The sequence below is a fragment of the Oncorhynchus masou genome, chromosome 27 (genome assembly GCF_036934945.1).
Source record: "Oncorhynchus masou masou isolate Uvic2021 chromosome 27, UVic_Omas_1.1, whole genome shotgun sequence".
NCBI classification, from domain to species: Eukaryota; Metazoa; Chordata; class Actinopteri; order Salmoniformes; family Salmonidae; genus Oncorhynchus; species Oncorhynchus masou.
In genome coordinates, this window is record NC_088238.1 from 1,006,903 (window position 1) to 1,026,278 (window position 19,376).

General features: G+C 50.5%; 1 protein-coding gene across 2 annotated transcripts in view; it reads right to left on the reverse strand.

Moving 5' to 3' along the window:
• Positions 1–19,376, reverse strand: part of LOC135515549 (serine/threonine-protein kinase B-raf-like) — a 61,823-nt gene that overhangs the window by 34,197 nt on the left and 8,250 nt on the right. For both annotated transcript variants that reach the window (XM_064939166.1, XM_064939167.1), the window contains exons 3-8: positions 18,036–18,323; positions 9,915–10,018; positions 8,607–8,709; positions 4,568–4,716; positions 2,372–2,491; positions 714–873 (exon numbers count right to left, since the gene is read on the reverse strand). In XM_064939166.1, the coding sequence (XP_064795238.1) occupies positions 714–873; positions 2,372–2,491; positions 4,568–4,716; positions 8,607–8,709; positions 9,915–10,018; positions 18,036–18,323 (924 nt within the window). The remainder of the gene's footprint in view (positions 1–713; positions 874–2,371; positions 2,492–4,567; positions 4,717–8,606; positions 8,710–9,914; positions 10,019–18,035; positions 18,324–19,376) is intronic.

A 19,376-nucleotide genomic window follows, 5' to 3' on the forward strand; every position in this document is an offset into this window, starting at 1 on the left:
AGAGCAGGTGGAATAGTGTTACATTCTGGGGGGAGAGCAGGTGGAATAGTATTACAGTCTGGGGGGAGAGCAGGTGGAATAGTGTTACATTCTGGGTAGAGCAGGTGGAATAGTGTTACATTCTGGTGGGAGAGCAGCTGAGCAACTATCGTCATTACCATCACGACCTGTATGCACTTACTAATAAGGTCTGAAATGCCCAAACATTCTATAAATGTATGACAACGTGAAATGACCATAAAAGGGCACTGTTCTTCCTAGGGTGAATATGAAAAGATTAAGATTTCACATTGCTAAAAAAAAAAAATGCTGTCATTTCCTCTTTAAGGGGCTCCCGAGTGTTCCAGTGGTCTAAGGCACTACATCTCAGCGCTAGAGGCGTCACTACAGACACCCTGGTTCGATTCCGGGCTGTATCACAACAGTCCGTGACAGGGAGTCCCATAGGACCAGCGTCGTCCGGGTTTGGACCGGTGTAGGCCGTCAACGTAAATAAGAATTTGTTCTTAACCGACTTGCCTGCTTAAAATAAAAAAGGTATGATTACCATGTTGTATTTGGCCAAGAATTACAGAACACGACTCGACCCAGATGAGCACCCCCTTCACTAGTGCTGCCACATACACATTCTACAGTAGCAGTACTACTTGTCTCCAGCAGGGGGAGTGTCTGAGCCATCGGACACACAGACAAAAAGGGGATATTGGACTCACGTCTATGTTGACGGGTTCGATGGTGTTGATGTGGACGTTGGGAGCGGAGGACGAGCGGTCTCTCTGTCCAAACTGGTTCCTGTGGTCCTCTTCTCCGGGCCTGAAATTCTGGGGGATGGGGATGGATTTGGACGGGGAAACGCTGGCGTGGCACATGGACCTGGGGGTCAGAGAGAGAGAGGTCAGTGGTCAGGGAGGATGGGGGTTGAAACTCTGGGGGGGATGGAGATGGACTTAGATGGGGACAGGAACCTGGGTTCAGAGAGCAGTTAAGAGGGGAGGATCATCTCACTGGGGACTTGTGGCTCATCTCACTGGGGACCTGTGGCTCATCTCACTGGGGACCTGTGGCTCATCTCACTGGGGACCTGTGGCTCATCTCACTGGGGACCTGTGGCTCATCTCACTGGGGACCTGAGGCACATCTCACTGGGGACCTGTGGCACATCTCACTGGGGACCTGTGGCTCATCTCACTGGGGACCTGTGGCTCATCTCACTGGGGACCTGTGGCTCCTCTCACTGGGGACCTGTGGCTCATCTCACTGGGGACCTGTGGCTCATCTCACTGGGGACCTGTGGCTCATCTCACTGGGGACCTGTGGCTCATCTCACTGGGGACCTGAGGCACATCTCACTGGGGACCTGTGGCACATCTCACTGGGGACCTGTGGCTCATCTCACTGGGGACCTGTGGCTCATCTCACTGGAGACCTGTGGCTCATCTCACTGGGGACCTGTGGCTCATCTCACTGGGGACCTGTGGCTCATCTCACTGGGGACCTGTGGCTCATCTCACTGGGGACCTGTGGCTCATCTCACTGGGGACCTGTGGCTCATCTCACTGGGGACCTGTGGCACATCTCACTGGGGACCTGTGGCTCATCTCACTGGGGACCTGTGGCTCATCTCACTGGGGACCTGTGGCTCATCTCACTGGGGACCTGTGGCTCATCTCACTGGGGACCTGTGGCTCATCTCACTGGGGACCTGTGGCTCATCTCACTGGGGACCTGTGGCTCATCTCACTGGGGACCTGTGGCTCATCTCACTGGGGACCTGTGGCTCATCTCACTGGGGACCTGTGGCTCATCTCACTGGGGACCTGTGGCTCATCTCATCTCACTGGAGACCTGTGGCTCATCTCACTGGGGACCTGTGGCTCATCTCACTGGGGACATGTGGCACATCTCACTGGGGACCTGTGGCTCATCTCACTGGGGACCTGTGGCACATCTCACTGGGGACCTGTGGCTCATCTCACTGGGGACCTGTGGCACATCTCACTGGGGACCTGTGGCTCATCTCACTGGGGACCTGTGGCTCATCTCACTGGGGACCTGTGGCACATCTCACTGGGGACCTGTGGCTCATCTCACTGGAGACCTGTGGCTCATCTCACTGGGGACCTGTGGCTCATCTCACTGGGGACCTGTGGCTCATCTCACTGGGGACCTGTGGCACAGCATTAGCAGAGATTCCACTCTACATTGAATCTCGCGAGATATAATCAATCAAAACACCATCGATTTGATTTGATTTTGATTTGATATAAGATTATCAAGTTTGTGTTTCAGTAGTCTTCAAAAATGGCTTCCTCTCCTCGTCTCCTTTCCTTCGACTGTGCCGAGGTGAGATCAGGACAGCTGTGAGACTCACCCGGTGGAGTCGGACGGGGGCAGTGACGGGTAGGCCTCGGACACGGGGGTGGTGCCCTCTGACGACACCTCCTCCTGGGTGATGGGGTGGTGCTCAAAGAACTTCGACACCAGCAGCAAACTGCAGCAGAGAACCAACATACAGGATAAAACTGGGACACTAGCAGAGACCCAACATACAGGATAGAACTGGGACACTAGCAGAGACCCAACATACAGGATAGAACTGGGACACTAGCAGAGACCCAACATACAGGATAGAACTGGGACACTAGCAGAGACCCAACATACAGGATAGAACTGGGACACTAGCAGAGAACCAACATACAGGATAGAACTGGGACACTAGCAGAGACCCAACATACAGGATAGAACTGGGACACTAGCAGAGACCCAACATACAGGATAGAACTGGGACACTAGCAGAGACCCAACATACAGGATAGAACTGGGACACTAGCAGAGAACCAACATACAGGATAGAACTGGGACACTAGCAGAGACCCAACATACAGGATAGAACTGGGACACTAGAGACCCAACATACAGGATAGAACTGGGACACTAGAGACCCAACATACAGGATAGAACTGGGACACTAGCAGAGACCCAACATACAGGATAGAACTGGGACACTAGAGACCCAACATACAGGATAGAACTGGGACACTAGAGACCCAACATACAGGATAGAACTGGGACACTAGCAGAGACCCAACATACAGGATAGAACTGGGACACTAGTAGAGACCCAACATACAGGATAGAACTGGGACACTAGCAGAGACCCAACATACAGGATAGAACTGGGACACTAGAGACCCAACATACAGGATAGAACTGGGACACTAGAGACCCAACATACAGGATAGAACTGGGACACTAGAGACCCAACATACAGGATAGAACTGGGACACTAGTAGAGACCCAACATACAGGATAGAACTGGGACACTAGCAGAGACCCAACATACAGGATAGAACTGGGACACTAGAGACCCAACATACAGGATAGAACTGGGACACTAGAGACCCAACATACAGGATAGAACTGGGACACTAGCAGAGACCCAACATACAGGATAGAACTGGGTCACTAGAGACCCAACATACAGGATAGAACTGGGACACTAGAGACCCAACATACAGGATAGAACTGGGACACTAGTAGAGACCCAACATACAGGATAGACCTGGGACACTAGCAGAGACCCAACATACAGGATAGAACTGGGACACTAGTAGAGACCCAACATACAGGATAGAACTGGGACACTAGAGACCCAACATACAGGATAGAACTGGGACACTAGAGACCCAACATACAGGATAGAACTGGGACACTAGCAGAGACCCAACATACAGGATAGAACTGGGACACTAGCAGAGACCCAACATACAGGATAGAACTGGGACACTAGCAGAGACCCAACATACAGGATAGAACTGGGACACTAGAGACCCAACATACAGGATAGAACTGGGACACTAGAGGACCAACATACAGGATAGAACTGGGACACTAGAGGACCAACATACAGGATAGAACTGGGACACTAGAGACCCAACATACAGGATAGAACTGGGACACTAGCAGAGACCCAACATACAGAATAGAACTGGGACACTAGCAGAGACCCAACATACAGGATAGAACTGGGACACTAGAGACCCAACATACAGGATAGAACTGGGACACTAGAGACCCAACATACAGGATAGAACTGGGACACTAGCAGAGACCCAACATACAGGATAGAACTGGGACACTAGCAGAGACCCAACATACAGGATAGAACTGGGACACTAGCAGAGACCCAACATACAGGATAGAACTGGGACACTAGAGACCCAACATACAGGATAGAACTGGGACACTAGCAGAGACCCAACATACAAGATAGAACTGGGACACTAGCAGAGACCCAACATGTCCCGGGGACAGGTCAAGCTAATGTCCGTCCCGGGGGACAGGTCAAGCTAATGTCCGTCCCGGGGGACAGGTCAAGCTAATGTCCGTCCCGGGGGACAGGTCAAGCTAATGTCCGTCCGGGGGACAGGTCAAGCTAGTGTCCGTCCCGGGGGACAGGTCAAGCTAACAACACTTGCGTGCAAACCAACAGAATAACATCACACATCAAGTCCCCTTTCCTCAACGAGTTGTATTCATTCATTTGATCAATCGATGGATAACTCACTCCAGCTGGTCGTAGTTGACACACATGAGCGGCACCTCCGTGCTGCAACGCTGGTGGAACTTATAGCCACACGTCTGACATCGGAACCCCTGGAACAGAAGCTTCCGGCAAAAATCGCAGAAGGCCAACGTAAAAAACGTCTTCCTCACCTGGGGGAACAGAAACAGAGAGAGACGGAGAGAGACAGAGAGAGAGAGAGAGAGAGACAGAGAGAGAGGGGAGAGAGAGAGAGAGAGAAACAGAGAGAGAAACAGAGAGAGAGGGGAGAAAGAGAGACAGAGAGACAGAAAGAGAGAGAGACAGAGAGACAGAGAGAGAGAGAGAGAGAGAGAGAGAGAGAGAGAGACAGAGAGATGGAGAGCGAGAGAGAGAGACAGAAACAGAGAGAGACAGAAACAGAGAGAGAGAGAGAGAGAGAGAGAGAGAGAGTGAGACGGAGAGCGAGACAGAGAGAGACAGAAACAGAGAGAGAGAGAGAGAGAGAGAGAGAGACAGGGAGACAGAGAGAGACAGAAACAGAGAGAGAGAGAGAGAGAGAGAATAGATCAGGAACGTCAGTAACTAGTGACTGGTACCTTCTGTCCATGGAGATGGAAAGACCACTGATCTTTTGTGCCATTGAGGCCAGCTCCATTTTTAATGTGGTCAATTTTCTTCTTCTATTGTGTGTGAGAAACAAACAAGTGTAAAGCTAACATTGATTATTTTACCGACACCTGCTGGACTCCTGAACCAAAATGTGTCATAAAATGTATTGTGGCCACTAGATGGCAGTGATATAGTTTAAAAAGACATTCACAAAAACCAAAAAAGACAATCCAATTTGAAGACGACAATGCTACGATCATAAGGGAATCCAACCCATTGGATTCACAACCCAGTTGACAAATTTTTTAAAAATGGTGGAAGCCCTCAAAGGCGATGTCCCATGCTAAAACAAGATCTTTCCATCTAGGAGCCCTCTTTCTACCTCTGTGGTTCTGTTCTGTCTAACATACAGTATGCACGTGCCATTATGAATGCAGGTGTTCCATTCATCTGGGACATTGGAGGTATACAACAATGGACTGAACCCGTGGTCAACTCAACAATGGATTGAACCCTGGTCGACTCAACAATGGACTGTACCCGTGGTCGACTCAACAATGGACTGAACCGTGGTCAACTCAACAATGGATTGAACCCGTGGTCGACTCAACAATGGATTGAACCCGTGGTCGACTCAACAATGGATTGAACCGTGGTCGACTCAACAATGGATTGAACCGTGGTCGACTCAACAATGGACTGAACCCGTGGTCGACTCAACAATGGACTGAACCCGTGGTCGACTCAACAATGGACTGAACCCGTGGTCGACTCAACAATGGACTGAACCGTGGTCAACTCAACAATGGATTGAACCCGTGGTCGACTCAACAATGGATTGAACCGTGGTCGACTCAACAATGGATTGAACCCGTGGTCGACTCAACAATGGATTGAACCCGTGGTCGACTCAACAATGGACTGAACCCGTGGTCGACTCAACAATGGATTGAACCGTGGTCGACTCAATGGACTGAACCCCTGGTTGACTCAACAATGGACTGAACCCCTGGTCGACTCAACAATGGATTGAACCCGTGGTCGACTCAACAATGGACTGAACCCGTGGTCGACTCAACAATGGACTGAACCCATGGTCAACTCAACAATGGTCAACTCAACAATGGATTGAACCATGGTCGACTCAACAATGGACTGAACCCGTGGTCGACTCAACAATGGATTGAACCCGTGGTCGACTCAACAATGGATTGAACCCGTGGTCGACTCAACAATGGATTGAACCCGTGGTCAACTCAACAATGGATTGAACCCGTGGTCGACTCAACAATGGATTGAACCCGTGGTCAACTCAACAATGGATTGAACCCGTGGTCGACTCAACAATGGATTGAACCGTGGTCGACTCAACAATGGACTGAACCCGTGGTCGACTCAACAATGGACTGAACCCGTGGTCGACTCAACAATGGACTGAACCCGTGGTCGACTCAACAATGGACTGAACCCGTGGTCGACTCAACAATGGACTGAACCCCTGGTCGGCTCAACAATGGATTGAACCCCTGGTCGACTCAACAATGGACTGAACCCCTGGTCGACTCAACAATGGATTGAACCGTGGTCGACTCAATGGACTGAACCCCTGGTTGACTCAACAATGGACTGAACCCCTGGTCGACTCAACAATGGATTGAACCCGTGGTCGACTCAACAATGGACTGAACCCGTGGTCGACTCAACAATGGACTGAACCCATGGTCAACTCAACAATGGTCAACTCAACAATGGACTGAACCGTGGTCAACTCAACAATGGATTGAACCCGTGGTCGACTCAACAATGGATTGAACCGTGGTCGACTCAACAATGGATTGAACCATGGTCGACTCAACAATGGACTGAACCCGTGGTCGACTCAACAATGGATTGAACCCGTGGTCGACTCAACAATGGATTGAACCCGTGGTCGACTCAACAATGGATTGAACCCGTGGTCGACTCAACAATGGACTGAACCGTGGTCAACTCAACAATGGATTGAACCCGTGGTCAACTCAACAATGGATTGAACCCGTGGTCGACTCAACAATGGATTGAACCGTGGTCGACTCAACAATGGATTGAACCCGTGGTCGACTCAACAATGGACTGAACCCGTGGTCGACTCAACAATGGACTGAACCCGTGGTCGACTCAACAATGGACTGAACCCGTGGTCGACTCAACAATGGACTGAACCCCTGGTCGGCTCAACAATGGATTGAACCCCTGGTCGACTCAACAATGGACTGAACCCCTGGTTGACTCAACAATGGACTGAACCCGTGGTCGACTCAACAATGGACTGAACCCGTGGTCGACTCAACAATGGACTGAACCGTGGTCGACTCAATGGACTGAACCCCTGGTTGACTCAACAATGGACTGAACCCCTGGTCGACTCAACAATGGATTGAACCCGTGGTCGACTCAACAATGGACTGAACCCGTGGTCGACTCAACAATGGACTGAACCCATGGTCAACTCAACAATGGTCAACTCAACAATGGACTGAACCCATGGTCGACTCAACAATGGACTGAACCGTGCACTGTGTGGACAGTCTGTCCTCCTAGTTAGTCTTTCCAGTGGCTTTTCCCAGTACCATCCCAGTCCCAGATGGTTCCATAATTCTAGTTCCATAGTTCTACACTGAACAAAAATATTAAAAACGCCATGTCCCATGTTTCATGAGCTGAAATAAATAATCCCAGAAATGTTCCATACGCACAAAAAGCTTATTTATTTCAAATGTTGTGCAAAAATTTGTTCACATCCCTATTAGTGAGCATCTCTCCTTTGCCAATATAAATCCATCCACCTGACAGGTGTGGCATATCAAGAAACCGATTAAACAGCACGATCATTACACAGGTGCACCTTGTGCTGGGGGACAATAAAAGGCCACTTTTTTTTGTTGCAGTTTTGTCACACAGCACAATGACACAGATGTCTCAAGTTTTAGAGTGTGCAATTGACATTCTAACTGCAGGATTGTCCACCAGAACTGTTGCCAGAAAATGTAATGTTGCTTTCTCTACCTTGGGGCGGCAGGGTAGCCTAGTGGTTAGAGCGTTGGACTAGTACCCGGAAGGTTGCAAGTTCAAATCCCAGAGCTGACAAGGTACAAATCTGTCGTTCTGCCCCTGAACAGGCTGTTAACCCACTGTTCCTAGGCCGTCATTGAAAATAAGAATGCGTTCTTAACTGACTTGCCTAGTTAAATAAAGGTAAAAAATAAAAATAAAAAAATAAAATAAGCCTGAGGGGTATTTTTGTCTGTAATAAAGCTCTTTTGTGGGGAAAAACTCATTCTGATTGGCTGGGCCTGACTCCCAAGTGTGTGGGCCTGGCTGCCAAGTAGGTGGGCCCATGCCCTCCCAGGCTGCACCCCTGCCCAGTCATATGAAATTCTAGTACCATTTCCATAGTTTCAGTCATACTCACAAAGTTGTGTGTGGTCAGAGGAACATTCTCCAGCACTTCCACGTGTAGCTCCTCCCCTGTCAGCCAGGAGATGTCTGTGTCCCAGCCAAGAGGCTTCTTCTCCCTGAGACAGGTGACAGGAAGAGGAGTTTACTGGGTTGTGGTTGAGTTTAGTACACGCGTGTGGGTTGTTGTTGTAAAAGAGAATGTGTTCTCAATGATTTACCTGGTTCAACAAGTACAATAAAATAAACTGAATTGTGCAAGTGTGGGACTGCACATTGACCCCTTACAGTGGGAGTGCACATTGACCCCTTACAGTGGGACTGCACATTGACCCCTTAACAGTGGGACTGCACATTGACCCCTTACAGTGGGCCTGTACATTGACCCCTTACAGTGGGCCTGTACATTGACCCCTTAAAGTTGGACTGCACATTGACCCCTAACAGTGGGACTGCACATTGACCCTTTACAGTGGGACTGCACATTGACCCCTTAACAGTGGGACTGCACATTGACCCCTTACAGTGGGACTGCACATTGACCCTTTACAGTGGGACTGCACATTGACCCCTTAACAGTGGGACTGCACATTGACCCCTTACAGTGGGACTGCACATTGACCCCTTACAGTGGGACTGCACATTGACCCCTTACAGTGGGACAGTACATTGACCCCTTAACAGTGGGACTGTACATTGACCCCTTAACAGTGGACCTGCTCATTGACCCCTTACAGTGGGCCTGTACATTGACCCCTTAACAGTGGGACTGTACATTGACCCCTTACAGTGGGACTGTACATTGACCCCTTACAGTGGGACTGCACATTGACCCCTTACAGTGGGACTGTACATTGACCCCTTAACAGTGGGACTGTACATTGACCCCTTACAGTGGGACTGCACATTGACCCCTTACAGTGGGACTGCACATTGACCCCTTACAGTGGGACTGCACATTGACCCCTTACAGTGGGACTGTACATTGACCCCTTAACAGTGGGACTGTACATTGACCCCTTACAGTGGGACTGCACATTGACCCCTTAACAGTGGGACTGTACATTGACCCCTTACAGTGGGACTGCACATTGACCCCTTACAGTGGGACTGTACATTGACCCCTTAACAGTAGGACTGGACATTGACCCCTTACTGGTCTCCACTGTGCTGAAACAATTACAAAGTTGTACAAGAGCTTCAATTGACAGAATGAAAAGTATATGTGTGTGTGTGTGTGTGTGTGTGTGTGTGTGTGTGTGTGTGTGTGTGTGTGTGTGTGTGTGGGTGCGTGTGCGTGTGCGTGTGTGTGCGTGTATCTTACCCATCCTGTATCCTGTAGACAGCACAGCATTCAGGGATTAGTCCCCTCATCATTAAAGCCTTCTTCAGAGAGTCTCTGACTGTCATGCCACAGCGGGCTGGGACCTGGGACAGACAGAGAGGAACCATACAGTTAGTTTCAGAGACTGAACAGCAGGTATAGACCATACACAACTTTAACTCCATAACTGTATAACAAGATCACGATATACAGCTGAAGTCGGAAGTTTACATACACCTTAGCCAAATATATCTTAAACTCCTGACATTTAATCCTAGTAAAAATAAAAATAAACCTGTTTTAGTTCAGTTAGGATCACCACTTTATTTTAAGAATGTGAAATGTCAGAATAATAGTAGATAGAATGATTTATTTCAGCTTTTATTTCTTTCATCACATTCCCAGTGGGTCAGAAGTTTACATACACTCAATTAGTATTTGGTAGCATTTCCTTTAAATTGTTTAACTTGGGTCAAACGTTTCGGGTAGCCTTCCACAAGCTTCCCACAATAAGTTGGGTGAATTTTGTATCAATCCTCCTGACAGAGCTGGTGTAACTGAGTCAGGTTTGTAGGCCTCCTTGCTCGCACATGCTTTTTCAGTTCTGCCCACAAATGGTCTATAGGATTGAGGTCAGGGCTTTGTGATGGCCACTCCAATACCTTGACTTTGTTGTCCTTAATCCATTTTGCCACAACTTTGGAAGTATGCTTGGGGTCATTGTCCATTTGAAAGACCCATTTGCGACCAAGCTTTAACTTCCTGACTGATGTCTTGAGATGTTGCTTCAATATATCCACATAATTTTCTTTCCTCATGATGCCATCTATTTTGTGAAGTGCACCAGTCCCTCCTGCAGCAAAGCACCCCTACAACATGACGCTGCCACCCCCGTGCTTCACGGTTGGGATGGTGTTCTTCGGCTTGCAAGCCTCCCCCTTTTCCTCCAAACATAATGATGGTCATTATGGCCAAACAGTTCTATGTTCGTTTCATCAGACCAGAGGACATTTCTCCAAAAAGTACAATAATTTTCCCTGTGTGCAGTTGCAAACCGTAGTCTGGCTTTTTTTATGGCGGTTTTGGAGCTGTGGCTTCTTCCTTGCTGAGCGATATAGGACTCGTTTTACTGTGGACCACCTAACTTTTAAATTAAAATGACTTTAATTTTTAATTTTAATTTTATTTCACATCGAATTCACATCAGTTGACAACTCAACCAAAAGTAAATCAAAACTAGACGTTGACCTGACGTCTTTGCTCTGTGCGATGTGATTCGGCTCATTTCTGAAGGTGGAAAGTATATATTAAATGGTGTAGAGATGTTAAAACCTTCCAGACAGGCTCGGACACTTTACAATGCAAGAAGATACCACTGAGTCCGAAACGGAAGGGTTTGTTGGTTATCTGTGTATGACATCAGCTAAAAACAAGCTGAATAACTCAATGCATGTCACACTCATATTGAATAATATGCATTCACCTGTACTGAGAATAAAGACCTAGTCCACATCTTGATTTACACAGTTAAAAAAAAAAAAAAAAAAAAATCAATAAAGATTTACCGTTCAAAAACAACATTCTGATACGGTGACAACACTCCTCTGCATTAGTTCAATGTCATGTTGAAGTATAGAATAGGAGGAGTAGGTCACAACATTACAGTAGAGAACCAAGAGTACATCCACCAAGACACAGACTGGGCTCCAATCACACTGACGTCAACAGAACTGTGCTTATTATCGTCAACGAGCTAATAGCCTAGCATCACAACCCTAAATCCTGTAGCTTAAGTCATCTGTACTTTAGGCTCCACCCCTTCCCCCTCCCCCTTTATGTAATATGACACTTCTAATGAAGACTTCACCTTCCAGTGAAGAAAACAGAACAGGAAACTACATGTATAAAACAACACTGAGGAGGTTGGTGTTGTAATTATGGCAAAAGGCTGTGGTTTTTAAAACTGACGTAACATACGATGAAGAAATGCATCGACGCAATAAAGAGTGAAACAATTACAGAGATCGAGAGTATGCTGCCAACTGCACAGCAGAGGCCCAGGCCATCTCTCCCTAACTACTGTCTAATGTCATCAATACAGGCCATCTCTCCCTAACTACTGTCTAATGTCACCAATACAGGCCAGGCCATCTCTCCCTAACTACTGTCTAATATCATCAATACAGGCCATCTCTCCCTAACTACTGTCTAATATCATCAATACAGGCCATCTCTCCCTAACTACTGTCTAATGTCATCAATACAGGCCATCTCTCCCTAACTACTGTCTAATATCATCAATACAGGCCATCTCTCCCTAACTACTGTCTAATGTCATTAATACAGGCCATCTCTCCCTAACTACTGTCTAATATCATCAATACAGGCCATCTCTCCCTAACTACTGTCTAATGTCATCAATACAGGCCATCTCTCCCTAACTACTGTCTAATATCATCAATACAGGCCATCTCTCCCTAACTACTGTCTAATGTCATTAATACAGGCCATCTCTCCCGAACTACTGTCTAATGTCACCAATACAGGCCATCTCTCCCTAACTACTGTCTTACGTCATTAATATAGGCCATCTCTCCCTGACTACTGTCTAATGTCATCAATACAGGCCATCTCTCCCTAACTACTGTCTAATGTCATCAATACAGGCCATCTCTCCCTAACTACTGTCTAATATCATCAATACAGGCCATCTCTCCCGAACTACTGTCTAATATCATCAATACAGGCCATCTCTCCCTAACTACTGTCTAATGTCATTAATACAGGCCATCTCTCCCTAACTACTGTCTAATGTCACCAATACAGGCCAGGCCATCTCTCCCTAACTACTGTCTAATATCACCAATACAGGCCATCTCTCCCTAACTACTGTCTAATATCATCAATACAGGCCATCTCTCCCTAACTACTGTCTAATATCATCAATACAGGACATCTCTCCAACTACTGTCTAATGTCATTAATACAGGCCATCTCTCCCTAACTACTGTCTAATGTCATCAATACAGGACATCTCTCCAACTACTGTCTAATGTCATCAATACAGGCCATCTCTCCCTAACTACTGTCTAATATCATCAATACAGGACATCTCTCCAACTACTGTCTAATGTCATCAATACAGGCCATCTCTCCCTAACTACTGTCTAATGTCATTAATACAGGCCAGGCCATCTCTCCCTAACTACTGTCTAATGTCATCAATACAGGCCATCTCTCCCTAACTACTGTCTAATATCACCAAGACAGGCCATCTCTCCCTAAATATTGTCTAATGTCATCAATACAGGCCATCTCTCCCTAACTATTGTCTAATATCACCAATACAGGCCATCTCTCCCTAACTATTGTCTAATGTCATCAATACAGGCCATCTCTCCCTAACTACTGTCTAATATCACCAATACAGGCCATCTCTCACTAACGACTGTCCAATGTCATCAATACAGGCCATCTCTCCCTAACTACTGTCTAATGTCATCAATACAGGCCAGGCCATCTCTCCCTAACTACTGTCTAATATCATCAATACAGGACATCTCTCCCTAACTACTGTCTAATATCACCAATACAGGCCATCTCTCCCTAACTATTGTCTAATGTCATCAATACAGGCCATCTCTCCCTAACTACTGTCTAATATCACCAATACAGGCCATCTCTCCCTAACTACTGTCTAATATCATCAATACAGGCCATCTCTCCCTAACTACTGTCTAATGTCATCAATACAGGCCATCTCTCCCTAACTACTGTCGAATGTCACTAATACAGGCCATCTCTCCCTAACTACTGTCTAATGTCATTAATACAGGCCATCTCTCCCTAACTACTGTCTAATATCATCAATACAGGCCATCTCTCACCAACTATTGTCTAATATCATCAATACAGGCAATCTCTCACCAACTATTGTCTAATATCATCAATACAGGCCATCTCTCCCTAACTACTGTCTAATGTCATCAATACAGGCCATCTCTCCCTAACTATTGTCTAATGTCATCAATACAGGCCATCTCTCCCCAACTATTGTATAATATTACCAATACAGGCCAACTCTTCCAAACCCCTTCCATAGTCTACACCAACCCCTCCACACAGCCAACACCAACCCCTCCCACAGCCTACACCAACCCCTCCCACAGCCTACACCAACCCCTCCCACAGCCTACACCAACCCCTCCAATACGCTACACCAACCCCTCCCATAGCTACCCTATCCCCTCCCATAGCTACCCTATCCCCTCCCATAGCCTACACCAACCCCTCCCACAGCCTACACCAACCCCTCCCATAGCCTATACCAACCCCTCCCACAGCCACCCCAACCCCTCCCACAGCCATCCTAACCCCTCCCACAGCCTACACCAACCCCTCCCACCCAAACCCCTCCCACAGCCTACACCAACCCTTCCCACCCAAACCCCTCCCACAGCCTACACAAACCCCTCCCACAGCCACCCCAACCCCTCCCACAGCCACCCCAACCCCTCCCACAGCCTACACCTGAACCCCTCCCACAGCCACCCCAACCCCTCCCACAGCCACACCAACCCCTCCCACAGTCTACAACAACCCCTACCACAGCCACCCTAACCCCTCCCACAGCCACCCTAATCCCTCCAGTCTACATCAACCCCTCCCACAGCCTACACCAACCACTCCCACAGCCACCCGAACCCCTCCCACAGCCACCAACCCCTCCCATAGCCACCCCAACCCCTCCCACAGCCACCCTAACCACTCCCACAGCATACACCAACCCCTCCCACCCCAACCCCTCTGAACCCCTCCCACAGCCTACACCAACCCTTCCCACAGCCACCCCAACCCCTCCCACAGCCACCCCAGCAACCCAAACCCCTCCCATACGCTACACCAACCCCTCCCCCAGCCACCCAAACCCCTCCCACGCTACACCAACAATCCCATAACTATCCTATCCCCTCCCATAGCCTACACCACCCCCTCCCCCAGCCACACCAACCCCTCCCACAGCCACTCCAACCACTCCCACAGCCACAAAAAACCCCTCCCACAGCCACCCCAACCCCTCCCATAGCCTACACCAACCCCTCCCACATCCTACACCAACCCCTCCCATACGCTACACCAACCCATCCCATAGCTACCCTATCCCCTCCCATAGCCCACACCAACCCCTCCCACAGCCCACACCAACCCCTCCCACAGCCACCCTATGCCCATCCCATAGCCTACACCAACCCCTCCCACAGCCACCCTAACCCCTCCCACAGCCTACACCAACCCCTCCCACCAAAACCCCTCCCACAGCCTACACCTGAACCCCTCCCACAGCCACCGCAACCCTCCCACAGCCTACACCGGAACCCCTCCCACAGCCACCCCAACCCCTCCCACAGCCTACAACAACCCCTCCCACAGCCACCCCCTCCCCCAGCCACACCAACCCCTCCCACAGCCTACCCCAACCCCTCCCACAGCCGACACCAACCCCTCCCACAGCCGACACCAACCCCTCCCACAGCCACCCGAACCCCTCCCACAGCCACCAACCCCTCCCATAGCCACCCCAACCCCTCCCACAGCCACCCTAACCGCTCCCACAGCATACACCAACCCCTCCCACAGCCTACACCAACCCTTCCCACAGCCACCCCAACCCCTCCCAACGCCACCCCAGCAACCCAAACCCCTCCCATACGCTACACCAACCCCTCCCCCAGCCACCCAAACCCCTCCCACGCTACACCAACAATCCCATAACTATCCTATCCCCTCCCATAGCCTACACCACCCCCTCCCCCAGCCACACCAACCCCTCCCACAGCCACTCCAACCACTCCCACAGCCACCCAAACCACCCCCACAGCCACCCCAACCCCTCCCATAGCCTACACCAACCCCTCCCACAGCCACCCCAACCCCTCCCATAGCCTACACCAACCCCTCCCATAGCCTACACCAACCCCTCCCACAGCCTACACCAACCCCTCCCATACGCTACACCAACCCATCCCATAGCTACCCAATCCCCTCCCATAGCCCACACCAACCCCTCCCACAGCCCACACCCTTCCCACAGCCACCCTATGCCCATCCCATAGCCTACACCAACCCCTCCCACAGCCACCCTAACCCCTCCCACAGCCTACACCAACCCCTCCCACCAGAACCCCTCCCACAGCCTACACCTGAACCCCTCCCACAGCCACCGCAACCAGTCCCACAGCCTACACCGGAACCCCTCCCACAGCCACCCCAACCCCTCCCACAGCCTACCCCAACCCCTCCCACAGCCTACAACAACCCCTCCCACAGCCACCCCCTCCCACAGCCACCCCCTACCCCAGCCACACCAACCCCTCCCACAGCCACCCTAATCCCTCCCAGCCTACACCAACCCCTCCCACAGCCGACACCAACCCCTCCCACAGCCGACACCAACCCCTCCCACAGCCACCCCAACCCCTCCCACAGCCGACACCAACCCCTCCCACAGCCACCCTAACCCCTCCCACAGCCTACACCAACCCCTCCCACAGCCACCCAAATCCCTCCCACAGCCAACACCAACCCCTCCCCCAGCCACACCAACCCCTCCCACAGCCACCCTAATCCCTCCCAGGCTACACCAACCCCTCCCACAGCCAATCCAACCACTCCCACAGCCAATCCAACCCCTCCCACAGCCACCCCAACCCCTCCCATAGCCTACACCAACCCCTCCCACAGCCTACACCAACCCCTCCCATACGCTACACCAACCCATCCCATAGCTACCCTATCCCCTCCCATAGCCTACACCAACCCCTCCCACAGCCCACACCAACCCCTCCCACAGCCACCCTATGCCCCTCCCATAGCCTACACCAACCCCTCCCACAGCCACCCTAACCCCTCCCACAGCCTACACCAACCCCTCCCACAGCCTACACCAACCCCTCCCACAGCCACCCCTCCCGCAGCCACCCTATCTCTTCCGAGTCTACCCCAACCCCTCCCACAGCCTACAACAACCCCTCCCACAGCCACCCCCTCCCACAGCCACCCCCTACCCCAGCCACACCAACCCCTCCCACAGCCACCCTAATCCCTCCCAGCCTACACCAACCCCTCCCACAGCCGACACCAACCCCTCCCACAGCCGACACCAACCCCTCCCACAGCCGACACCAACCCCTCCCACAGCCACCCTAACCCCTCCCACAGCCTACACCAACCCCTCCCACAGCCACCCAAACCCCTCCCACAGCCTACACCAACCCCTCCCACAGCCACCCTGACCCCTCCCCACAGCCACCCTAACACCTCCCACCTTCTACACAAGGAGGTATGTGTGTTATAACCACCCCTTACTCACCACGGTCCGCTGTTTATTGTGCAGGAACACCCTGACCCCTCCCACAGCCACCCTAACACCTCCCCACAGCCACCCTAACACCTCCCACCTTCTACACAAGGAGGTGTGTGTGTTATAACCACCCCTTACTCACCACGGTCCGCTGTTTATTGGGCAGGAACACCCTGACCCCTCCCACAGCCACCCTGACCCCTCCCACAGCCACCCTAACCCCTCCCCACAGCCACCCTAACCCCTCCCCACAGCCACCCTAACCCCTCCCACCTTCTACACCAGGAGGTATATGTATTATAACCATCCGTTACTCACCACGGTCCGCTGTTTATTGGGCAGGAACACCCTGACCCCTCCCACAGCCACCCTGACCCCTCCCCACAGCCACCCTAACCCCTCCCCACAGCCACCCTAACCCCTCCCCACAGCCACCCTAACCCCTCCCACCTTCTACACAAGGAGGTATATGTGTTATAACCACCCCTTACTCACCACGGTCCGCTGTTTATTGGGCAGGAACACCCTGACCCCTCCCACAGTCACCCTAACACCTCCCCACAGCCACCCTAACCCCTCCCACCTTCTACACAAGGAGGTATATGTGTTATAACCACCCCTTACTCACCACGGTCCGCTGTTTATTGTGCAGGAACACCCTGACCCCTCCCACAGCCACCCTAACCCCTCCCCACAGCCACCCTAACCCCTCCCACCTTCTACACAAGTAGGTATATGTGTTATAACCACCCCTTACTCACCACGGTCCGCTGTTTATTGGGCAGGAACACCCTGACAATGGGTTTCTGAGGGGAGCGGGGATTGGCCCGTCCGTCTGTAGGGGTCTGGAGGACAGCCAGGGTGTTGGGGGCGGAGGGGAGAAGGAACTGGGTGCCCCCGGATCCCCCAGAACAGCTCAAACCCCCGTCCAGGAGGGAAGGGGGCGTAGGGGAGGAGGAGTAGAAGTCTGTCCCGGTCCCCATGGCCTCCAGGAGCTGCTGCTCCCTCTGCTGCAGAGCGTCCAGCTTACTGGTGTACTCCTCATAGGCCTACAGAGACAACACACACACACACACACAGCTTACTGGTGTACTCCTCATAGGCCTACAGAGACAACACACACACAGCTTACTGGTGTACTCCTCATAGACCTACAGAGACAACACACACACACAGCTTACTGGTGTACTCCTCATAGGCCTACAGAGACAACACACACACAGCTTACTGGTGTACTCCTCATAGACCTACAGAGACAACACACACACACACACACACACACACACACCTTACTGGTGTACTCCTCATAGGCCAACAGAGACAATACACACATTTTTTAAACATCTATCCATAACCAGTCAAAAGTTTGGACACACCTACTCATTCCGTGTTTTACTATTTTCTAGATGGTAGAATAATAGTGAAGACATCAAAACTATGAAATAACATGTATGGAATCATGTAGTAACCAAAAAAAGTGTTAAACAAAATCAAAATATATTTTAGATTCTTCAAAGTAGCCACCTTTTGCCAAGATGACAGCTTAGTACACTCTTGGCATTCTCTCAACTAGCTTCACCTGGAATTATTTTCCAACCGTCTTGAAGGAGTTCCCACATATGCTGAGCACTTTTATTCCTTCACTCTGCTGTCCAACTCATCCCAAACCATCTCAATTGGGTTGAGGTCGGGTGATTGTGGAGGCCAGGTTATCTGATGCAACACTCCATCACGCTCCTTCTTGGTCAAATAGCCCTTACACAGCCTGGAGGTGTGTTGGGTCATTGTCCTGTTGAAAAACAAATGATAGTGGGACTTAGTGGGACTAAGCCCAACCCAGATGGGATGGCGTATCGCTGCAGAATGCTGTGGTAGCCATGCTGGTTAAGTCTGCCTTGAAATCTAAATAAATCACAAGACAGTGGCGCCAGCAAAGCACCCCCACACCATTACACATCCTCCTCCTTGCTTCACAGTGGGAACCACACATGTGGAGATCATCTGTTCACCTACTCTGCGTCTCACAAAGACACGGCGGTTGGAACCAAAAATCTCAAATTTGGACTCATCAGACCAAAGGACAGGTTTCCACCGGTCTAATG